Here is a 25,984-nt window from a genome sequence, read left to right on the forward strand (position 1 = left end):
TAGTGACTCATATTGAAATAACATGAACTAATCATACAAAGAATATCAAAAATGCAACTTATATAGCACAAAGCTGAATATTTCTACTTTTCTATTGAAACAAAATAAACCATTGTATGTCTTGTTTTTTTTGTGACAAGATCTCAGATTGCAAAAGGCTGCGCAGAACAAGAATACGATTGGGTCTTCAGCAAGGGGTGCACGTAGCAACGACCAAGAAGGGCCCGAAACCTCTTCTGAAAGGGAAACCGTAGAACAGGTATAACTAAGTGACAGTGTGTTGCAGTTTGTCACAGCATTAGACAATGAAATCCATCCTTTAGGAAACACAAACTTCAGAGAACTCATTATGCTTTCTCAGATGCCATCCTCCTCTTTTCCATTATTATGGGGTTGGGAGCATCACTGGTGGTGGAGAAGGGGATTCCAAATGGGTAATGTGTCATTTAGTTAGTTATTTCATACATCTAACTCAGTGGGCTCTTTCCATCTCCAACATTCCCTGTGTATCTGGCAAAGGTTCCACTTTGATTCAGTTACTGGATGGTTCCTTTCCTGTATGACTGTGGTCTGACTGTGTTCTCACTAAATAAGATGACATTTACCTGCTGCATGGAGGTTTAATACTGCGACGAGGATAAGAGTGTGAAGTATATGTGACATGCCTTCAGCAGAAGTGGGGATGAACCCAAAGCGAGTCTGAATGAAGATATTGTGGAGGCACCGAGTCCCAAAAATAAGGATCAATTAAAGGACTTCATAGGACTAGCAGAACACTAAGGTTTATACCAAGATGTGTTGCTGTAACATGAGGAAGTTGTTAGAGAAAAATAAATTATTTGTGCTGGGTGAATTGTGTAAGGGGGTATGCCATGCGAGATGGCAAGGGCTCCTGCTTTAAAGCTGTTCAATCCCTCATTTAAAAACAATGATAACGACTGATGCCAGAATGCATGTCTTGTGGGAGTTTTGTTACAAGATCATGCTGGATGATTGGAAGCAGGTGCTTATGAGTTGTGATCTTTGAAGGGTGTGGAGCATATGTACCCAACCACAGAATGAGATACTGGCCTCGTATCGGGCCACGGAGCACTATCGCAACATGTGTAGAGTACTCACTTTTCTGCTTACACAGGCCATAAACCACTAGTAGAAATTCTATTCACAAGAAGTGTTGATGAGGCGAACCACATGGATTGCAAAATGGCTGTTTAAAGTGCAAGATTGCAATTTTGATTTGCAATACATGCCTGGCAGTTACAATGTAATAGCAGATCGCTTATTGAGTTTGCCTGTGACCAAGGGAGTTGAGTAGTGTGGGGAAGATGAGGAGAATATCATTGTTGCTTGTATTTCGGAAGTGATGTTGATTGTTTCCGAAGACTAATGGTTGAGGGTGCATGAATCAGATGAATTCTCATGACAGTGATGATCTACATTCAGCAGGAGTGTTTGAGTAATAGGAGTTTGGATGAAGGGGCCAGTAAGTAACAGGGTCTGATCAACTAATTAAGCATTAATATATCATACAGTTCCTACTAATCAAGTAAGAATGTTCGTTTGGACAACATATGTGTCATGATATAGGGACTGAGTCCACGCATATAATCAGAATATGTTGGCCCAATTCCTGGCTAGCTCACAGTGTGACATCTGGATCCCTAAACCTGATAGGGTACCGGATGGTGTCTGCAACCTCAGAACGTGACCGCTCTGACTATCCTAAGGAAATCGTGGAAACAGCTCTACCCTTTCTTGGTTACCTTAGGCAGGCCCAAGGGAAACACTAGTAAAACACAAATTTGCATTTTAAACATTTATTGAAGCATTTTGATTCTTGTGTAAAATACCTGAGATGCAGTTATTAGTAGAATGAAACAAAGCATTGTTACCAGCATTACAACAACGGTGAAGAAGATAATTCAACTATTATAATGTTGTTTTTTTACAGAGTTTTATATAGCGCAAACTTGACCCAAAGATATCAGGTATCAGAGTGCTTTACACGAGCACCAGTTGCATCACGAGAGGATACATTCGTTTTTGTTAGGCATGGGGAGACCGCCCTAGCTGTTAGGCCAACTCCTCTCCCCTGTTGCAGTGAATAAATTAATGCGTATCATAATGATAACCCTACCTAACACTGACTATACTCTAGAGAGCATAGTAAGAAGTGCATTCTGCCAGATGTTAGTCCTGGCCCTTTCTGCAGGCTTATCCCAAAACCTTTTGCCTCCTATTTTTCTGTTTTCATTGGCTATAGGACTCTGAGCACTTTACCACTGCTGATCAGTACTTAAGTGCATATTGTGACTATGATTGGTTATCCATGATTTGCATATTTGATTTACTGGTAAGTCCCTATTAAAGTGCACTGAGCATGCATGGGCCTGTAAGTCAAACGCTACTAGTGGGCTTGCAAGACTGATTGTGCCACCCGTATGAATGGCCCTGTAAATCTGTCTCAGACCTACCACTGTAGTGTCTCCACGTGCACTTTGTGACTGCCATGTTGACTTGGCAAGTGCACCCACTTGTCAGGCACTAACCTTCCCTTTTCTTACATTGAAGGTTCCCCTCAGGTAGACCCAAAGTACTTCCATGGGCAGGGTGTTGTGTATGTGAAAAGTAGGACATGTACTGGTATGCGTCATATGTTCTAAAATACTGCCAATTTCGTTTTTTTACTATTGAAAAGCTATCTGTATTATAGGCTAACATGGGAGTTGCTTTGTAATATCTTACAAGTATAACTTTCCATTGGGATAAGATGGAGAAATGGAGTTTTGGCTCTCTGAACTCAGAAGAGAGTAAAGGTGTTAAATTGTGTGTTTGAAAATGCCACTTTTGTAAAGTTTGAATTAGTGGTTTGGTAGAACCATTACGAAGGCAGCACACCCACACAGATGAACGAGTATAATTGTTTTATGTATAAGATTACTTTCTATTGAAAAGAGTGCACCACAGTTGATAGAATTCACACTTTTAGAAAGTGGGCATTTTCTTGCTTTACCATTCTGTGTGCCTCTGACTGTTTGTGTATTCAGCGTCTGGTTTTGGAGTAACAGGAGCTGGGCACGTGCATTCAATCTAGATATCACAAGGGGGGGTTGAGCTGTGGTCCAGGGAGGACAGGACTGTTTTTTTTGGCTGGGCTCAGAGACCCTTGCCACAAAGAGAACAATGGCAAAAAGGGGTATAGATATTGGATTAGATTACTTTAAAAACCAAGAGGACCCTGCCAATAAAAAGAGCAGAAGGCAGTGGCGTGGCACGGGTGCAATGGGGTGGATTAGTCCACACCAAACGGCATGAGTTTTGGGGGCGGTACCCCTCCCCACTCTTATCTGCAGCCATCGGGGTGGCAAATCAAGTGATTGCCAGCATCCCCTGCTCTTACCTGCAGCCGTCGCGGGGCAAACGCAGATACCGCCACAGGCTGCAAAAGGTGTAGCTACACCACTGGTGGGAGGACTGTGTGAGGATCGCTGCCTTTTCTGTGTGAGGGTAGGATTGGCCTGCAGTTGCTGCTTCTATATGTGGTGGAGCAAAAAGACTGTCTCTTTTTGCCCTGCTGTGGTATCCTTCTTGTGAAGAATCTCCAAGGGCTTGTGTGTGCTGGCCTCCTGTTCCAAGTCTCAGTTATATTAAAGCCTTCAGGAAAGATCCTTGTTGGGTCTAAAAGGAATCTGCCTGGGAGGAAAGCAGGAGAGGCTGTGTGAGGAGCACTGCCCCTGATGCGTGTGGGGTAGGATGGCCTGCAATGGCTGCCTCTGCCTGAAGAAGGAGAAGGACTCGACTATTCTTCACTCTTTTTATTTGGAACCGCGTGTGCGGAGCGCTTTACCTTTGTGCCAGTGCATGGGGGAGTGCTTGCTGTTCTCTGTGAAAATATAGCACATGGTGAGCGCTTTATTGCTGCCTTCCTGGAGTGGGCGTGAAGCACTGGCTTTTCTCCCTGGGGAAATGCCTGAAAATTCACCAGCTCATCGTGACGCACTGCTGCTGTTTGCGAGTTCTCGGCTGAGCCTTCCACCCACTGTGGCAACAGCCCGTGAGAGCAGGAAAAACCGAGTGTGTCCACTCATCAGCTGAACAAGCACTGCAGGTGTCCAGGCGTTGCCTGGCAAACAGCCACCCAGGATTCCCACAGCCGCACGAAGAGACCGAGGGAGGTCTCTCGCACCTAGCCTCAAGCATTGTTGAAAACCTGCACCGCCACTCGAGACCACAGGAGGTCTCCGATATTGTCGCCGGCAGACGCTCAGGGCCCATGAACATCAGGTATCAAGGGCTGCACCGCGTGTTCGTGGGCAGCCCCATCTGGTAATTTTGCCTGCGGCTGACTCAGCGAAGTCTCCCCGACAACGGTAGCAGCACATGTATGCCCCTACCCCCGTACTGACACATATCTTGGGGGAGTTGCTGGAGTATTGTTGGAGTATTGCAACATGGGGCGGAACCTCGATGGAGGCCCCCGGGCACCTAGAGAGACATGCCACATTTTTACCTTTACTTAGAGGTACCGTGAGACCCATAGTAGGTGCACAGGTGCCCCTGTGGCCTATGGGCTATTACTGCATTACTGCATTTACAGGCGCTGTTTGGGAGCATCTATGTTTTTTTCCCTACCTAATGGCTACATGTATCCCCTGATGTTGTGCTTTACAAGTGATCCAAAGTGTTTGTGGTCACGTGTTTTACGTATAATACAAAGGATATTTTTATATAACCTTGTGTGGAGTCTCTTTTGTAGTGTGCCTACAGTGTCACTGGTGTGTGTGTGTTGCGCAAATGCTTTACACATTGCCTCTTGGATAAGCCTGACTGCTCTGCCAAGCTTTCCAAGGGTGTGAGCAGGGGTCATCTTGGGTGTGTAACTCCCTTATATTGACTAGAGTGGTGGGTTCTGCCTGGCTTAGGTGCATACACTAGCCAACCAGAAACCCCATTTCTAATACCAGACCTTTTGTAGAATCCTAACTCTCCATTTACCTGTATGTCTGATGTATCTGGAAGCCAGTCTAATGTAGAGCAGGCTGCCATCCTTTGCAGGATAGTGATAGAAGCCAGCAGGGGTGGCAATTGCTCACAGAAAGCATTCATGATAATCAATTTAAGTGCTCCTGTGACGAGCCAAAGCTCAGAAGCAGTTTATATAATCAAAACCAGTTCCATTCTCACTGTGTCTGAGTCCTTTCCTGATGCTATTGTTTGTATTTCCGAATCAGAGCTATCTCTAAATGGACAACAAAGTACAAGGGCAGTGTGCTCAGTGTACTTTATCCTTGAACAGAATTTACAGTGACGTGCTAAAATGCTTACGTAGAAATGTGCGTGTAAGCAGGCAGATCACTTTCTGAGTACGTTATAATGTACATGCAAAGTACGTTAAAAGTCACTGTCTAAAAATATGTCAAGTTTAAAGATGAACTTGTAAAATTGAAGTTTTTGTGCAGGGGCACTAATGAACCTCACCAAACATGATGGAATAGTGTATAAAGGAGAGCTTTTGGTGGCACCACAGAGTTGAGAAAGAAAATAATAGATCTGACTCATGCTGGATGTTCCAGGATTGGTGGGACAAAATGTAGATTGTGCACATAATTTTATGACCAGGGATGGACAGCAGTGTAGAAAAAAAAGGTACATATGTGTGTAGCATATATCAGGAGTGATACGTTGTACAAACCACTTTCATGTCTCCCAATGAGGAGACAGCCAGATCTACTAGAGCATGGGGAAAACACTCTCTAGATTTGTGGTCCTTTCCAATTAAAGGTTACTGGTACAAGGTATTCTGTGGTGTTACTGGATCATTGTTTGCATTGGTCTGAAGTCAAATTTGTTAGTTAGGCAACAATGAGTGAGGTCATAATATGTTTGAGTGAAGTTTTTTCCAGAGAGGGATTACCCAAAGAATTGGTTAAAGATAGCTTCATTCAGCTTGTATCCAATAAGATGAAGCCTTTTTTTGAAAAATTACATATTACACACTCATACGCACATCTTTTTACCTTCCACAAAGCAACAGCAAGATTGAGACTACAGAAACGCCCTCTACGCGGGAGCCCCAGCCAAACTACTGAAACGACTGCAACGCATACAGAATGCCTTGGCACGCCTAATCCTCGACATCCCTCGACACAGCCACATCACCCCCCACCTGAAAGACCTGCACTGGCTTCCCATCAACAAGAGGATCACCTTCAAGATCCTCACCCACGCACACAAGGCACTCCACAACACCGGACCAACATACCTCAACAGACGGCTCACCTTCTACACCCCGAATCGCCAGCTCCGCTCTGCCGACCTCACCCTCGCCACCGTCCCCCGCATCCGATGGCAGATTGTTCTCCTACCTCGCTGCCAAGTCCTGGAACGTCCTCCCCACCCTCCAACGGCAGACCGAAGACCTTCTGACCTTCAGAAGGCTACTCAAGACCTGCCTGTTCGAGCAGTAGCAGCCCCCCCCCGAGCGCCTTGAGACCCTCACGGGTGAGTAGCGCACTCTATAAATGCCTTGATTGATTGATTGATTGATTGATTGATTGAATAGAGTGCTGGCAGAAGAAATTCAATTGGCAATAGACAGTGAAATAAGTTTGAAAATTGCTGTGGTCATATAGTGGGACACTCTGCAAAAATGGGAATACCTTTCCATTTAAGAATATGAGAGGAAGAAAGGCCTGCACTTTGTTTTGGCTATAGTTATGATCGGCGAGTCTCAGAGATGCAAAATTAAAAACATAATATTATGTATGTTTTGGAAGAACTCTGCATTGACAGTTGTAGGTAAACTGGGCTAGTCCACCATTTTTTTGTATTGTTGACCCAGGATCCCAGGAATGAACAAAAATCCTTCTGTCTTTTTAGCTGCCATTTGCAAATTAATGTCTGCTTAGCTTCATGTCGCTACCTCACATACCCATCATTTAAGTTCTCTGCAGCGGAACAATAGCCTAATTACGTGGTTTGATCAATCCCTCTTACCTGGTCCGCAGCAGGCAGCTGTTCTTGTTGCTTGATGGAGTACACTGAGGAGCCCCTAATGGCAGCAGTGCGCATCTGCGGAGGGTTCACATGCTAATCGGTGACAAATAATTCAGTGATATGTCCAAGTTAGTTTCCGGCCGTAATTCGCTTCTTGGCCTGAGCCTGCATCCTCGCTGGTTTCTTTTTTCAAGCTCCGAACTGATTCATCTTTAAAAATTTAGTTTTTTTAAAAACACTGACGACTATCATTCTTCCAAAATGGCTGATTAGAGTAACGTTCTCGTTGTTGCAATGCACTCAGCGCCATTTTCCGGGTTATATACAGAGTCTCTAACTCGGCACATTCAAATGCACATTGTTGAAATCATGATTGTCATAATGATGCGAGTTGTACTGCCTGATTGTTTAACCCCTGATTAAGTTGTTATATAGATGAATGAATCCCTTAAGTCCTGATTATAATTCACCACCAAATAATGAGCCAGTACGCAAATTAACTTTACCTTAACACATTCATATTCCTAGCACATCTTTTCAGTTTCATACTAACAAAGCTATTTATATGTTTACAACTCGATGTGAATACTATTTTCTTTATCCTTTGAGGTTTAATCTAATTTAAACTTTTGCCTCACACAATTAGATTTACAAATGCTACTTAGATTGTATGATTCACTCCTAGATTTTGGGTCTCCCCTAGCCAACACATGCGCTGTCTCTTTAAGACATGCTATATCTCATCTATGGGCTCCAAACAAGCCCACCAATTTTTTTTACTGTTTAGAAATCCTTGCTTTTTAGTGGGGCATTGGCTTTATTTGTCTCTCCTTCTCATGTTTCGTTCCTTCCCATGGAGACTGACCCTATTACATGTGCTCTTTACCTGCTGTCTATTTATGTTGGTTTCGGCAGACTATTCTTATTTCCTGGTCTCAGCTCCTGCTTTCAGAATGTTGTGTTTTTTCGCTCAGTTGACAGCATTTGGAATTTTAGACTGTCCGATCCACAGGTCTTCAACACTCCAAATTTGCAGCACAGTTAACATCAACACCTCCCCTTCAATGTTGCTTGCTTATTAAAATGCGATCAGCCGATGGACAGTTGTTCAACACATCAAAAGTTGCATTTTTCTACAATTTCGGAACATCATGCAAGGGAGAATTCACATTTCTTTCTGGTGTTTTTGTATCCCGCAGTTTCACGGCCCACAATTCAACTACACACATTTCCAAAACATATCACATAATTGCACAAGTAACTACATTTTTCAGCTACACAACACAATTCCACAACACACCACATACCTCCATATACACCACAGATTTCAACATCATGCCACAAAATTTAACAGCACACCTCATAATTCAATTCCACAACATGCCACACCTCAATATACAATACCGTTCCATAATATTTAACTCCATAACACATAATCTCACCTGCATAATTCCACAACAGTTAATACCATTTAATTACTACCCACATAACTCCACAGCACACCATGTCACATATTTTCACTACACAACTCCACACCACACAATCCCACACCACACACTTCCACAACAAACAATTCCAGTGCAATCCATCTCTACGTCGCACTTCCACCAACCCTCTCATCCATCCCCCACATACCTACTGCCCATCTCATCTCTTCCTTAGACTTCCACTGCCACTGCTCATCTCGCAATGCCACTGCACCCTCTCATTCCTCCCTTACACTTCCTATCTCCTCTTAATACTTCCTGCTCATACATGCTCACACATTCTACCTTCCTCCTTGCGCTGGGCACTGGTCCACCTCTTGTCTCCCACCCCTCTGGGTGCCTCTCCCACTCATTCCCCTCTCTCTCTCTTGTACTCACTCTCTTGCACTCTCTCTCAATCCTCTATTGCTCTCCCAAACACTCTTCCCATCTCTCTATTGCTTCACTTCAGGTCTTTGAGCCCAGTTTCTTTCCCATACCTTTTCAAGATGTACATCCCTCGAAATCACACTCTCTTTTTCTTCCCAGGGTGTCTTCTGCGTACACAGGCACATCCTTTTTATGTATCTGTAGCCCGCTCTTCCCTTCTTTCTCTCTTTCTCACACACTCTTTGTGCTCCTCTGTCTGGAGTTCATTCAAAACTTCATGCATAATCTACCTATCCCTCTCTATCGTCATTTCTATCCTGTTCATCTTTCACCCCTATCTATACACCATGCCTCATAATTTCACTACACAATTACACCACACAATTTCATTCCACACAATTACACAACTAACAATTCCCATTCTACGTATATAATTCCACTCCAAACCACATACATTAGTAAAAGACATTGTCACTTACAACGCCAATAGCTCTAACTCTCGCAAATGCCCTTTTGTGTTTCTACTACTGTTCCGCATCTGAAGGGCCATGTGTGTTTTTTCATAAAATTTCGAAGAGAACACTTAAAAAATTTATGAGACTTTTGACTCCACAAATTTTAATTGAAATAATCAGCTGAACTGTAATAGCACTTTCTCTCAAATTACTGTAGGCCTGATTCACAATAATAAACTTACACTTTTTTCCAACTTAATAGTAGGTTTACAACTGCGGAGGCTCCTCATTTGGTGAAGAGAACTCTGCACATAAAAGATAGGACAGGCCTATCTTCTTATGTGCGGAGTTCTCAGTCTCGACTGCAGACTCTCCACAGTTGTAAACTTACTATTAATTCATAGTTTGTGAATAACAAAAAGAATGGTAAACTTACAAAAAAGTGTACGTTTATCTTTGTGAATCAGTCCCTGTGTATCATGTATATATAATTAATTCAAGGGTCCCTGTGTGAACAATATCCTGTTTGCATGTTTTCTAAGGTAACTGATACTGTTGGTTCCGGGCTTCTGTTCTTATGCCTCTCCTCAGTAGCAGTAACTTCTAAGTATGTTATAAATGGAAGTAAGCTATGGTGATCTCTGTTTAAAAAAATAAATACAAGTGATCCTCAGGCCTTCAGAACTTTTGGCCCACATTTCTTCTTCTATTTCCATTTGACTTTCAGTAGCTTCCTACTACATAGTCTTCCTCATGGTGGCCCAGTGAACTGAGCCTGGTGCCAGCTTCAGTAGGCTCTGCAAGAAGTGTGTGTCTTGTTTTTCCAATTATTTGCCCTTTGGAAAGCAAATTAACACCTGGATATCATTGTGTTTTGACTTCTACATATAATGTGCAAGATTATTCTAAATATACTCTTAATAGGCGCCATAACTGTGATTCAGTTATTTTGTCTGGCATGCATTTTTCACACTTATCTATATTTGGGGCACTCTAAGTATCTTCTACAATGCAACCGTGTCTTATTTGTTTTCATTGATTCAATGCTGCTAAGCTCTACAGCAGTGATGAAGGGCAACACGTTGACAAGTTCAGTTTAGGAACAGAAACCTCGACTAGGCAAAATGGTACTTCTTTCCTTGGTCTAGGAAGCCAAAAGTTTCTTATGTTTTTCATGTAACATATTATTAATTTGTAATCAGCAACAAGACTTCATCTCAGACAACATGCCACACATATTAAATGTGTCCGTATATATCCTTCCGAAAGTCCCACAACAGATCCTACAAAAGGTTATGTCTTGGAGCCCCCTTTCATCTTGTCTCATCATCATTGACATTGGGCCTGAACGTTACTAGTCCTCTATCCCTTTGAACCCATCCATGTGCCACATATTTTTCAATGGTTTTGTGGGCACCCACAAGCCTCCGATAGAGGCTTCTCAATAACCTGGCAGCAGTCTAAACTTGACTCCCATTTTGACTGACTCAGCACTTCTTCCTTCATTCACTTATTGGTAATACCAGGCTTTGCAACTATCAGGCCTACCCTCACCAAAGAACTTTGATAACAGGTATGCCCTCCAAAACATTTAGTAGTGTCATTTTTGATGTCCGCTTTATTTTGGTCCCTATCAATTAAGATGAAGTCTGCGCCACCTTATCTGAAAATTTGTGGACAAATGTCTGGACAAATGGTGAATGCCCATGTTATATTTATGAATTCTCTTTCTTCCATTTTACATCCCTGGCATAGTGGGGGTGCCTCCCTTAAAAAGTGCCACAACCATTGTTTGGTGAGGTAGATATGGTGTAGATAATGAAACTGTATTGTTAGACCTGACAACTTTGGTGTGATCTTCTTTCAAACATTATGCCTTCTCCCCCCTTGTTTGCTGAAATGTAGTTTTGGTGGTTTTAGGATTCTGCACTTTACTACTGCAAACCGGTGCTAAAGTGCTTGGGCTCCCGCCTTTAAACTTGCTAGAAATGGCTTACATGCAATTGGCTCACTGCATTTACATATAAGTCCCTAGTACCATGGTGCTACATTTACCCAGGGCCTGTAACACTTATTGTGGGCCTGTAGCACTTATTGTGCCACCCACTAATGTTGAAAAAGCAAAAGACTCACAGATGATGGACGGAATGCGGAGCAAATCAAACATTCACCCCCAGTCAAGAGATCGGGGTTAAGTCCATCGTTCTTTTACTCACCATGCCACCCCAGTTTCGACCCAGCCATATGTAAAGAGTGCATTGTATTTAAAAGGCAGGACATGTGTTTTTTAGTTTTACATGTCCTGATAGTAAAAAACACCTAAATTCCTGTTCACTACTGTGAGACCTACCTATCCCATAGAATAACACTGTGTTACCTTACTACATATAATAAGAGATAATGTTAGTTTAGAAAAGGTTGAAAAGTCATGTTTCGTCTCAAAATAATTGTAATTTAAAATCCCTTTTCATTGTAAAGTTGAATTCTAGGACTCAATTCTGAAAATGCCACTTTTAGAAAGTTTACATTTTCTTCTCCTAATCAATTGGCGACTGCAACCTGTGTCCTGGGTCACATGATTGTGAATAGTTGGCAGCTGGCTTTTGTGTATTCCTCCAAAACATTGAGATAAAGGGAGACTAGCTATTGGAAGGATGTGCCATCTTGTCTGGATGGTTGTGGTGGAGCTGTTCCCTGCCCAACTTACATTTAAAAGGGCTGTCTCCAGCACATTCACAGAGGAACTTGACACCAGCCTATTGCGACCCTATGCGACTTGGAGCCTGGGCAGGGGAAGGAGGGAAATTCCCAGAAGCAGATATGGGGGTAGTTTAGAAGTTTTGCCCACTTCAGAGGACGACACCAAGTATAAATATTGGACCACCAGGGTCTGTGAGCCTGCAGAGGATTGCCTTGTACTTCCGAGGACTGTTCTAGTGCTTGAGACATGCTTTATACCTCAGAGGACTGTGCTGCTGCACCAGGTGACTCCACCTACTGCTTGAATCAATCCTCGTACCCTCATAGGACTGCCCTGCTTGATCCAAGGTCTACCAGAGAGACTTCAAGTGCTAGTTGGATGGCCTCCGGTGTGAACTACAGGGACATAACAGACTCCTGAGACCTTGAACCTGTACCTGGCCTCTGCCTAGGGTGATTCCTGACCCCCTAAGTCCTTGCACCCTTGGAAGTGGTGCTAAAGGTTCTCCTTTAACCAGGATCTAAAACTTAGGACTTAGAACATTTTCCACCAAAATGTTGCCAGAGAATCGTGAGGAGAATTGACAGGAGACCAGAACCGACCACAGAGTTGCATCGCCGGTCGACCTGACTTTGCAGCACTGTGTGCTTCTGCACAGCAGCAAATCCTGTTCAGGTGCTCCTCTCAGAAAGGGTGGGGTCCTCATTGACTAAAACCTGAAGTTTCATCCCACTGGATATTTCCGACTTCCGAAAAAGTGACAACGTCCAAATGTAGAAATTTTCACTGTGACTTGATCCAGCGGCTCCCAACAACAACGCCTTCTCCTTGAACCAAAGTTTTACATAGCTGCTCCTACACCTGATAGATAGTAAGTTCACTCACCCCAGGGATCTTGCTAAAGAGACTAACCACTGGCTCAGCACCAGGGTACGAAAGAAGGTGTCTGGGGAGTATCCTCAAAAGTGTGGACAGTGCCCCCAACAGAAGAAAGGAGGGGAGACAAAAATAAAGGTAAGGAGTTCTCCAAAGGCCCTAAAAATAGTTTGCAGGGAAAAGATGCAAAGTTACAACCTGACTCTAAAAAAATGGGTTTAGTGACAACAAGAGTGGGAAGTTCATTCCAAAGTGCTCTGAGCGTTATAGGAATGAGAACATGAAGGGAAATGCCAAATGTCTCAAGAGAGTGCAGCACCCTACCGGTGGGCAGGTGCCAGTGTAGCACTTGGGTAGGAGATGGTCCCAGTTAACATGGAGGTAAAGCAAAGGTTACCCTAGTATCCCTGAGTGACAAAGAGATGGTGCCCAAAGCCCACATGCCTTCTAATATTTCCAAGTACAGGCAGTGTGTCATCATCAATGGGCAGAAGGTGGAGGCCCTGAGGACACAGATCACATTCCTGTGCTCCTCAGAGCCTCCAACCTCTGGAAGGAGGCTCTGTAAAGCTTGAAATGAGTGCACCATTCTTGAGGACTTAAGGTGGCAAGCAGAGGCCCAGGCAGCTTGAGATACCTCTGGAGATCACCTGATCTATGGGGAGAATGACCTCCTGTATAGTGAGCCTAAGGTTTCTGAGTCTGAAGCAACTCATATGTTGGTGTTCCCAAATGGCTACAGAGCCTTCCAACTCGGTCTAACTCATGACATACCCTGGCAGGACATCTAGGGCAGGACAAGACCTTTGCTAGGCCAGTGGGAAGTCAGGGAAAAAGCTCATGGCTGCCCTAGTTTACTTAATTGTTATTGGCACCCACTTTGAAAGGTGGGTGGGCATGGACATCTTCGGAACATTGGACCCCAAACTGCTTTAGGTAGCAGGTTTATCCTGGTTTTGGTGACCATGCAACTAGGTACCCAAAGGCCTTACCTCTGAGGACTGTAACTGCACCTACAGTGGCAAGAGCCTTGATGTGTAGTTTTGCCAGGGTGGGGTTCCCCAAAGAAGTAGTATCTGACAGGGGCACAAACATAATATCTGCTTGCATGAAGTTAATGTGGGATGAGTATGGGGTAACTTACAAGTTCTCCAAACCCTATCACCCTCAAACCGATGGGTGTGTTGAAAGGTTCAACAAGGCCCTTAAGGGCATGATTATGGGACTACCAGAACCCACGAGGCAAAAGTGGGATGTCCTCTTGTCATGCCTTCCTTTTGTCTACAGGGAGAAGCCACCGAAAGGAGTTAGATTCAGTCCTTTTGTGCTCCTGTATGGCCACCCTGTTAGGGGACCTCTCCGTCTGGTGAAAAAAGAGTGGGAGCAAGCTCCCAAGAAGCCCTATTCACCCCACTCCCCTCCCCAGGATGGAGTTAGCTACACGCTGGCTCTCAGAACTCAGATGCAGTGATTCTGGAAGAGAGCTTCTGAGAATCTGGAAGCCAGCCAGGAGCTAATGAGCTCTGGCATGACCAGAAGGCCTCTCTGGTTGAGTTCAGTCTGGGCAAAAGTGTGGTTATGGAGCCAGTAGAGCCCAGGGCCCTGCAAGACACCTGGTCTTGGCATTGTGAGGTGAAGGAGAGAAAAGGGGAGGTCACCTATCTAGTGTACCACAAGACCCCCAGGGACCCTATAAAGGTAGTCCATGTTATCAGTCTCAAACCTCACTATGAGGAGTCTGAAGTCACCATGCTCTGGCTGACAGATGATGGGGTGGAAGAGGAGAGTGAACCTCTCTCTGACCTCCTTTCTTTCCAAGGAGCAGCATGGGTCAGCAGAACGTGTCAACTTTTCCCCTACCCTTACCCCATAGCAGCAGAGGGACTGTCACCAGTTGCTGGGGTAGTTTGCCTTCTGTGCACAGTGAGAAGTTGACCTGGTATATGCTGTCCACTAGTTATAGTGGGCACCTTGCACCAGTCCAAATGACCCTTATTGATGATTAGGTTAAAGACAACCTTTATTGAAAGCTATCCTAGTGGTAGCTATGGAGAGCAGCATTCAGGCTAAGTCTCGAAGGAATGTAAAGCAGCTTGGTTTACCAGATTATAACCTCCTGAATGTCCAAATGAAAGGAGAACCACACAAGGTATATATAAAATATATGTATTTATTACTAAACACTCTCTACTACCCTCTTTATGAGATTAGAGAACAAGATACACAATATTAAAGCACTAGAACGACAGTAAATAGTATAACACACAGTGGGCTCCAGGAGGAGACCAAACCATATACTAAGAAAGTGCTATAACAACCATGACTTGACTAGACACAGTGCCTACAGCACGTAGAATCGCTGGGACCCCAAGGAACCACCCAAGGAACCACCCAAGGTAGTGACACAGGGTACCCAAGGGGGACGCGTGCAGTGTGAGAACACAGCGGGAGCTCCGTACAATCCTATGGGAAAGTCGCGGTTGGAATTTTAAAGATTAAGGACACTTAGGAGAGGACTTCAAGCAAACCCTTTGGAACATAGAAGGTTCTAAGGCCAGCACCCTTGAGAGTACCAAGGTACCCGAGTTACCTATCCCAGGAGAGCCGGGTGCAAAGGGGTCAAGTGGTGTCGGAAACTCTCGTTGATTTCAATGGCGTGATGCGAAGATGTGCTGCTGCCGGGAAGATGAGAAGTGTCCGGTGTGATCCAAGCCTGAATCAGAGCTGAGAAGAACCTAAAAGCAGAGGGGACAGAGTCTGGGTCACTTCACTGTGACCAGGGGCACGATAGACCTGTGCCCACCAATGTCGGGTGTTTCACGTGAGATGAGATGAAGCTTGACTCTGAAGCCACGGGGACCATGAGATGTCGATGATGACCAAAGTCCACAGGTGAGCTGTCCCATGAAGGATGTCGAGTGGGGGGTCAGTGTCCGGATTGGAGACCAACAAGCCGTGGCAACTGCAACCCATGCGGTATGAGAAAAGATGCTTCGGTGTGGACCAGCAAGGATCTGGGGACTCCCAAGCAATGGAGAGTCAGGGCACATCTGGAGCAGCCAGGAAAGCCCCCTAAAAGTTAAAGTTGCCTTCACAGGGACCCACAGGTCGACGGACCAGGCATCGCGAAGGTACCTCAATCTGAATCACAAAATACCAGCCCACGAAACACTCCTGGAGTGCAGGCCGGTAATCTTCAGTGGAAACACTGCTCGGGGTCAGGACTACAAGTAGCCCAAAGCACAGCCACAAGGATTGCCAAAAAGCATATGCTGCTGCAAATGTACACGTGTCCAGGGGTTCGTGTTGCACGGTCCACATGAGGGCTGCGAGTCTCAGGTTTACTGAGAGCACTAGTCAACCTCGGCTAAGCTTGGGAACCCACCTCCTGTGTTGCAAAATCTTCGGAGTCCTTGAGGAGCTGCGTAGATACAAACTGGTCAGATGCGTTTCAGGTGCCTGCCTTGCAAGGGAGTAACTCCTTTACTCAAAGGGAGATTCTTCAGTCATCCAAGGTAGTGTAGATAGTCGAAGTACTTGGTTTCTGTAGCAGAGATTCGTCCAGGTAAAATCTAAAGTCCTGTAGCCAGGGGTTCCTATTTTATACCCAAGGAAGGGGTGGGACAAACTCTGGGGGCCCACCTATGGGAGGGTCAGGACAAAGGGTTGGCTACACCCATGTCCTTTGTCCAGTTTCACGCCAGAGCAGGGGCTGATAGCCCCTGCAACCGGTTTGAGCTGGACTATGCACGGAGACACCAAATGCGCCTCCAGTGCAGACATCAAAGCACTCTGAGTGCACCCACCCAGCCCCAATACACTAAAGCCTGTCTGGGAGGTGGTCACACCTCCCTGTGACAGGAAACCTATTGTCCAGCTCCCCCTGCCGGAGTTTCGTCCAGGAGCAGGAAGGCAGACTCGTGTCTGTGCCTGGCAGCATCCATTTTGTGATGCCAGGGTCTGTGAAGTTGGTACCGGGTGTACCGGTGCTGTCATATTACTCCCTCTAGTAGGGTGGAATCGTACTTCCCACACCAGTTACTGGTGTGAAAGTATGATTCCAATGTGCTTGAGACCAATCACGACATGTTTCCATGCAGCCGTTTTAAAGTTAGCAATTACCGCGAGGTTATAATGCACTTAAGAGTATATGGTTGGCTGCATCACAAACGACCCCGTAATATAGGTTCCGAAGGCTGCAGAGGGGCTCTGCTCATGCATGGGCACCCTCTCACATAAAACAAAGCACCCTGCCTTGAGGATTGTTAAGGCCTGCCATAGGGGTGACTGATAGGTTTATATGTGCAGCGATAAGGATAGATATAGTGAACCTATATCTAAGTAAGGGGTGCATGCGCCACCTTACACAGGCTGCTGTAGCAGACCTGTGGTGTCATTTTGAATGGTCTCCCAGGGGTAGCATAATACATGCTGCAGCCCCTGAGAGGCCTCTGGGGTACCTATGCCCTGGGTACATAGTATACCATATACTAGAGACTGATAAGGGTGCCCGAGAATTCAATCTGGAGTGTACCTAAAGTACATGAACAACCAATTTAGGGAGAAAGCAGATAGACTGGGGTCCTGATTAGCAGGATCCCAGTCAAACTAAGTCGAAAACCAGCAAAACACCAGGCAAAAAGTGGGGGTAACCATGCAGTCAGATTCCACCTTCCTACATGCGCTAAATGCAATTAGGGTATGTATTACTAGAGAATTGTACACCCTATGGGTCATATTGTCTGGTAAACAACCCTGCGTGAGCTTGGCCTCAAGTTGGTTATAGTCTAGAATAGCTTAGCGAGGTATGACTTCAGTGTGCAGCCCAGTTAAAATTGGTGAGAGAATTGCGAGGGGAACTCCGCCTGTGGATCAGTAAAGACATACACTGCATCTACCCTATCTCCTTGCGAGGGGATTTCTAGTTGGACTCCTCTGTCAAATCTGATAATTGAAGCTACTTGCACTCACCCATAGGGGGTTGCTTCTGTTCATTGGCTCTCCCATCCCATCATTTGCAAGATGTCTCCCCAGATTGCCAATACTGTCTTAATCGCTGGGGGATCTCCTACGGCCCTTATACAAATAATGGGGTGGGTATCTGTAAACCAACACCCATACCTGACTGCAGTTTACAGGTTTGGCGCTCAGGCCAAATAGCCAGTCATTTATAATAATGAGGAGGGTGGCCCATTGATACAACAGCATGTCTGCTATACCCAAGCCGCTATCAAAGGGTAATTTATAAAACTTAGCCAGGATAACTTTAGGATTTTTCATTATTCAAAATGCATGGTCTAAGTTGGGAGTTTAGCCACCAGAAGTTCTGAATAATAAAATGTTCCTAGTCCATATCTGAGCCTCTGTTTTTGCTATCCGAATCCTTAGTTAGCATTAGCCCAACTCCACAATAGATAGACTAATCTTTGATCCCATCTTCAGTGCCAGGATACCCGTGGGGTGATAGTGCGCTTTAGAAATTCTGGTTACATTACATTACACTGTTTGTTCTCTTTATAGGAAAGTCTTTGGACCTGGGCCAGTTCACCTTAAGTTTCAAATGTTCCCCGAAGCTCCTCAGGATACTCTAAGTTAGGCCTGAAGCAGCTGCTTTATTACCATACACTAAGACATCTTTGAACTACGGTGATATGTGTTCTTCTCTTCATGGACTCCATCAAAAACACAAAATGTCAGGCGTACCTCTACCAGTGGCTCAATGGTTGTTGTAAAGAGCATTGGTAAAAAAGTACAACTTTGTTTTGTACTGTAGTTAATGGAGCTTATGATGATAACCTCCTGTTACTTTACACACAGCACCCTTTTTTTTAATTTTTTTTTTTATTTATTTTTTTAAAAACCTTTATTGACATTTCAACCAAAGACAAGTATGGGCCTACAACCCCCGGGGCCGGCCGCTAAGCAGTTGGATTAACAAAAAACAAATTTTTAATCACAGGCAGCACCTCGGGGAGCAGAATCTCCATGCTAGTATACTCTTGGCCACTTAGCAGCCCAAGTAGGAAACCAGGATATAAAAGGTTTTCATTTTATAATAGAGAATGGAAGGATCAGGTGCCAAACAATTTCCCAGTAACGATAAATGGCGGGCAGAATAGTAAACGTCAACAATAAACAGCAATCTATCAAGTCAATGGCGCTGAAACAGGAGGTTCAGGATGTGGAAGAATGTCACGAGCCATTTGCGCCTGCAGTCCCCTGCCCTAAGACCCAGAAGGCACCACGGAAATTGAGGCACAAATAAAAAAGCAGTGATTGACAGCGAAGGAAACCTACCGTGCTGACCCCAGAAAGAAAGACAAAGAAAGAGAAGAGAAGAGAAAAGAGGCCATAGAAACAAAGTAAAAAACTAAAAAATCTCCTCCCCCAGCCCCCCACCCTGCACCTCTGCAGATGACTACGGCCCCCCCCCCAGCAGTGTGCCTGTCGCCCCAGAACCAGACCCGAAATATAGAAGAAACAGAGAAAAAGGAGAAAGAAAAGAAACCCCACTTAACGGGGGAGTGGAGAGAATATTAATAAACTGGAGGAGGGCCTTCAAACATGCCCCCGACTTCTCCCTCCCGCACAATGTGTTCCTCCCCAAAGCAAACAGTAATCAACAAAAATGTTTCCATGTCAAAGAAAAATGGGGAGAGTTATGCACCTGTTACACTATTAGTTATGCCGTGAGAGCGCGCAACCCCTGTGCCCACCCGCCTATTAGATGACAACCTCTGTAGGATCAGTCTTATCCTTGACCTTTCTTTTCGAATCCACCGATGCATACCCATCGACCCAGTACCATGTCCAATGGTACGAGGAAAAGGAGCGTCCAAAAAAGAACCGGAAGCGACACACACATATAGGGTGGACGTCTCGGAATACCAACACAGTCATCATTATGGAGGATCATCTTTCCCAGTACTGCCCCAGGACATGCACTGCACACAAGGTCCAGGATGTAGGAATCAGCCAGAGCAGGCGGCCATTGCTTGATTATTGCCTGGGTCGCCGGAGGCTGTGCGTGGGACAAAGCCACCACCTTCTGCTCAAATCTAAAACCTCCGGAACAGACCCGACCTACAGCCAGCCGACCACACGTTGGCACATTGTCAGGAATTTCCAGCTTTCCCCTATGCACAGGGGCGGCCACGACACTGTCCTCCTGTGTGAAGTCAAACAAGTCCCCGGTTACCCGGGGACAGGCAGATCGCAACTGTTCCGACGCTGACGCAATACCATCAAGCTTTCTCCCCAGTACCCAGGCGCCGTGAACCAGGGTGGAACGTAGGGCACCGAGAGCTTCGAGGAGGTCACCGTACCCCAGCACAGCTCCCCGCGCCCGCTGCGCTATGCTCCTCTTCGCCACACACTCCCAATCTTGCTGCGACCCAGTGTACAGGATGATAGAATCCATTCTATCAAGATGGCCGCAGGGTAGTTCCACCCCAGATTGGGACCGGGACCCAGGCACAAGCGCATCAAGTTCCATGGTACTTCAAGCAGGGTTCCGGGGGCAGGCAAAGTAGGTATCCGGTGTATGGTCACAGGTAACAGTTATCCTCACCCTGGGCGAGCGCCCGCAAACATCCGGGAGCAGCCCGCGAAAATCGGGACGAGTTACAGGCAGCGTCCGAGCAGCTCACTGGCGAGGGCTCAGGCAATTACCGAAGAATCTTGGAATTGCCACCTCGGGCATGCACTCGTTCCGCTACGCCCGGTGGCGGGAATGACCACGACGAAATTCAGGCCAATATCCGCACCGCTCCGGTATTCCGACTCCACCCAGTCACCAATGGCCGCTGTTGTTGAACTGCCGCCCGGCCATGTTGTCCACTCGAGGTCCCGGTTCCAGGGTTGCACAGGCCGCAAACTTCAGGTGAACATTTCTCCGGCGGTACCGCCGCCAGAAACTTCAGAATCACGCGATCGGTTGCCGCTCTCAATCACCAACACGGGCAGATAGCGCAGGCTAAGGATCTCATGCAGGATATCTGTGCGGGATGCGGAGGTTCACGGAGCCGGGAGCCTACGCTGCCGTCCCGATCGCCATCTTGGCTCCTCCTCCACACACAGCACCCTTTTTAGATTTAAGGGCTGGGGGAATGAGAGAGAATATATGTGGGTAACCATTTGCACTCTCCCTTTTATACACAAACTCACAAAAAAGCAAATGTACCCCAACTCAGGCTCTAAAACTATGCAAAACAGACATCCACCTTTTTTTGGAATCTTGAAAATATCCAGCCAGAATCATCAAATGCACCAGGCAATGAGCACACAACAGTAATAGGGAGGCACTGCTCCAGACGTACACAAAAGAGACAATTGAAAGAATAGCATGTGTCACTACATTCTCACCCATCTCGAATACCGTCTAGAAGGTCATCTCCAATCATTGGAGCATCCTACAAAAAACTGGGAATAATTGACAACCACCTTTATTCTGATTCAAATGCAGAACCATTCTGAGGGACAAGTTAGTACATACATGCACCACACAGCATGAACCCCCTAAAAAATAAAACAAAGACTCTTTGGGGACTCCCACCAGTGATGGGTCAGAAACAACACCCAGTTATCAAGTGAGTTCTTAAAATCCCTCAGACCTCTATCATGCCCGTCACATGGCGGCAATTCGGTAGGTCTTAAAAGTGATTCTGTCTGCGTGGATTGTGGGTACGTTTACACCGGAGCTCTCTCTGAATAACATGTCTGCTGATTCATTCATGCTTGGGAGCATCAGTGCCTGCCTTATTAATGCCAGATTATTGAGGAAGCACTATGTTGATGTTGCAGACTTGGTCTAATCTTTTAGATCTATTGTTCATTACTGAGACCTGACTTGACGCCTTCTCAAACCCTATCGTGGCCTTGGCCACCCGCGTTGTCTTTAAAGTTCATTGGGTGGATCGCCCAGTTGGCAGAGGTGGTGGTTTGGCTATTCTGTATAGGGAATGCTGGACCCTTCATAGTGAAACATCCACTCTTTGGGGTGACTGTGAGGTCCTGGATTTTAGCCTACAACTTTCTGCTTATTTCACTCTTGGGGGGTCCTTGATAAATATCGGCCGCCTGGACCATCCAGTGTCTTTCTGGAAACTTGCGGGGATGCGCTGGCAGAGCGAGCATTGCGTTTTTCGAACTATGTGCTCCTTGGGGATGTTAATCTCCACCTTGATCACACGGAGACGACTGACTCTGTGGCTTTTCTTGACTCCCTTCACTTGGCCCAGCACTCCCAATGGGTCAGGTATCCTACCCATCAAGGAGGGCGCACTTTGGATACCATCTGCTCAAATTTCCCCATCTCAGTTGTGAGGCCGTTGCCGGTCTCCTGGTCGGACCACTTTCCCATATTTTTCTCATGGGATATTAAGCGTCCTTCATGACTGGCCAGCAGCCATGGCCCCCCCCCGACCTTCTAGTAAAATGGACCCTGGGCAGCTTAGTAGCTTTCTGGCAGCTTCGCGTCCTTCCCTTCAAGGGGACCTGGAGGAAAATATGTCTAGATTTGCAGATTGGATCTCTGACTCGGTGTGTGCTCTATCTGCACCATGTCAGCCAAAGCTAAGGAGAGAGACCCCCTCCAAGCCTTGGTTTACCCCTGAGTTGAAGACTCTGAAACATGCTTGTAAAGTATTAGAGAGAGCATGGCGCTCCAGTGGCTATTGTTTTATTGCCAAACACGCTCTTAGAGCCAAACAAAAACTCTACTATGCGGCTATTGGAGTGGCCAAAGGCCAGCATTACTCCGCACACATTAACCGGGCCAATAACAATTCGAAAGAAATTTTTGCAATTGTGCAGAGTTTCTTGGCCCCCAGCGCCCAGACTAATGTGGCGCCAGCCTCGGAGACCTGGTGTAATACCTTGGCGAAATTTTTCAGGGACAAAATAATTAGTATACAAGATACTTTTTCCACTATTTCCAGGAAGCTTATAGTCGCCCGTTAGGGAAGCTGATGTCACAATCTGCCTCCATTTTTTCCACGTTTAGGCCTGTCGATCTACCCAGCTCCCTTAGAATCCTTAAGGCACTAAAGTCGGGATCACCTAATGACCCGTGTGTGGCCAGGCTTCTGTCTGAAGTGGCGGATACTATTAATCCAGAGATGAATCTAATGGTTAACAGGTAACTTCGCGAGGCGTTCGTTCCAATGTCGTGGAAGCAGGCGCTGATTCTTCCCCTTCTCAAAAAGCCGTCGCTTGACCCTCTGTTACCTGAGAACTACCGCCCCATCTCGCTTTTGCCAAGCCTGGTTAAGGTCTGCGAGAAGGTGGTCACGTCTCAACTTACCAACTATGTAGAGGCTTCAGGCCTGCTTCATCCGGCGCAGTCCGGTTTTCGTGCCTCATATAGTATGGAGTCAGCATTGTTAGAGGTGACAGAGGTGATCCGGGAGTGTTTGGATGCTGGCGGGAGAGCAGCCTTGGTTATGCTAGACCTCTCGGCGGCATTCGACACTGTGCTCCACTCTCTGCTCCTTGATCGTCTATCAGAAATAGGTATTTCTGGATCGGCTCTGCAGTGGATCAGGTCCTTCTTGGAAGGCCGGTCACAGCAGGTCTGGCTCCCCCGTGTGCCTTCGTTCCTATGCAGGTGACAACCAGCGTGCCGCAGGGGTCATCACTTAGCCCCCTTCTTTTTAACATCTATGTGACTCCGCTGGTCTATCTCGCAGAGTCATTAGGGGTCAAAGTGATGACATACTCTGATGATACTCAGCTTTTGGTTTCCTGGAGTAAGGAGGATTACTCGGTCGTGGCTGCGCAACACTGTCTGTCTTCTGTCTTTCACTGGCTTGCGAATGCACAGCTGAAGTGTAACAAAGGAAAATCTGAGGTGCTCTTGTATGGTTCTTTCTCTGCGGAGAAAGGCTGTGGCCTCCCGGGTTTCCCCGGCCCATTGCGGGAAAAAGTGCCGTAAAATATCTCGGCGTCTGGTCAGATGAAAATTTGAACTTTTCGACACAAGTGAAAAAGTTGGCAGGGACCTGCTTTGGCACTTTGAAAATCCTGAGGAAGTTTCTAACCCTTCTGCCTAGAAGTGCCAAATAAACTGTGGTCCGTGCCCTGATCTTGTCCCGCTTGGACTATGCCAACGTCCTTCTAGTTGGTAGTCCGGATTTTCTTGCCAAGAAATTGCAAGTAGTCCAAAACTCGGCAGCCAGACTGCTATTGGGTCTGTCATCTAGGCATAGTGTACGCACCCACCTGCACACCTTGCATTGGCTCCCAGTTGAATCTTGTCTAAAATTCAAAATGCTGTCCATCGCTCATCGGGCCCTCTACGGTTTAGGCCCTATTTATCTCCAGAAGAGATTTGTGTTCTATAAACCTGGGAGACTGTTGAGCTCGTCCGCTCAGCTGCTGATACAGACTCCTAGGTTCAATCGCCAAAGGCTTGGCGGGAGCTCCTTTGTTCGGAAAGCTGGTTTGGCCTGGAAAATGTTGCCCCTGGCGCTCCGGGGCACCTAGGATCCATTGCTTTTTAAGAAACAACTAAAAACGCTGCTCTTTGGCTTTTGATCTTTGTGCATCTTCCTTTCCGTAGTAAGCGCCGGGACACTCTTTGAGTAGCCGTGCACTGTATAAATTAAATATAACATAACTTTTCTCATGTGGCACATGTGCTGCATGTCCCTTTACAAGACACTTGAGGAAATCGATACAGGCATAGCCTGCCCATTGGTGATGAAAGATTATATGAATTGTAATTCAGAAAATGTGGTCTACATGATCACATGTCTGTCCCAAGAATGCTATGTGGGCATGACCACCCAAAATATTTGTGAGGATCAGTCAACATCGGAGCACAATCTGGTGCAAAAAGAGTGCCACCCGTCTCACAAAACATTACCTTGAAAACTAACATATGGACAAAGATTTTACATGGGTAAAACGAGAAATTATCTACCCTTGCATCTTTGCCAGTGTTACTAAAATACTTTTGGATACGGAGCAATGGTGGGTATTCCGCTTAATGACCCTCAAACATAGACAACCCCTGGCTCCAATTAAAATAATGAGTTCCAGTACCAGAAAGAAATAGGTGTGATAGTATTCACCCAATATGCGCCTCTTGTATGAGTTTAACTCACATAGCCATCCACTTGCCCTCCCTAGGTGTCGTTATAATATAGGAAGTTGAACAATCCTATTTGACTCCAAGGAATAACAAGCATTGGCATAGCCAATAGGTCTCGCCTTTGGGTCTTTATAAGTGTTTAGTTATCCAGCACAATATCCTTGGTGCAACAACATCAACTGTTGCATGGCTAAACACTTATAAGGTCCCAAAGGCGAGACCTATTGGCTATGCCAATGCTTGTTTAGTGATGACAACGGGAAGGAGTGCTCAGTGGGTTTAATGTTTGTACAGTAATGCGTCGATTTGCAGGTCACAAGTTTAAATGCCTGCAGGACAGACTGCTGTTTATACTTCTAATTGAGTACCTGTCACAGCGCTATGAAACAGAAGGAATGCACGAAGCCCTATGAACTAAGCACATTATTATTATTATTACTATGCTACTCTGGCTGCTCTCAATGGTCTTTGTTGGTCACATGGTCGGAAGTCCTCCTGGTGGTGGCAGCACGCCTCTGAAATTTTCATGTGTGGATTCTGTGCCACCAAAGACAACTTAACCTTTGTTCAAAAATGTAAAACCTTATTTTTCTTAGCGAATGTCAGGCAGGCGGACGCTTTATTGGTAGATGAACGCTGTATAAGACAGATTGTAGCTGAACTGCCTCGTGTTGCAAAGGGTTTGTTAAGTACACAGAAGAAAAAAACCTGAAGGTCCCATGACAGGATACATCAGCTGTACTAGAGATAAAAACACCGCAGTGACACTGGGTGCTTTAAATGAAAGTCTGTTAAGAAAAATCTTTAACTAGCTGTGACTGTGCAAAGTGGACAAATATGAATGCACCTAGAACACATGCTATATATACATTTTTATATAAAGTCTGAATACCTTGCTCAACTCACGCATTACTGAAAAAGCCGCTGCCCTGCAAACACTTCAGTTTGTGTGTATGTCGCGCTCGATGAAACGAACAGTATGTAAAAAAAAAGACCATGTAAAAAT

The 25,984-nt window shown here is 45.7% G+C and overlaps 1 protein-coding gene across 1 annotated transcript in view; it reads left to right on the forward strand.

Moving 5' to 3' along the window:
• Positions 1–25,984, forward strand: part of C3_2H2orf80 (chromosome 3_2 C2orf80 homolog) — a 330,996-nt gene that overhangs the window by 288,017 nt on the left and 16,995 nt on the right. The window contains exon 8 of the mRNA XM_085648844.1: positions 141–259. Within this exon, the coding sequence (XP_085504970.1) occupies positions 141–259 (119 nt within the window). The remainder of the gene's footprint in view (positions 1–140; positions 260–25,984) is intronic.

Source organism: Triturus cristatus, chromosome 3_2 (assembly GCF_964204655.1).
Source record: "Triturus cristatus chromosome 3_2, aTriCri1.1, whole genome shotgun sequence".
Classification (NCBI taxonomy): domain Eukaryota; kingdom Metazoa; phylum Chordata; class Amphibia; order Caudata; family Salamandridae; genus Triturus; species Triturus cristatus.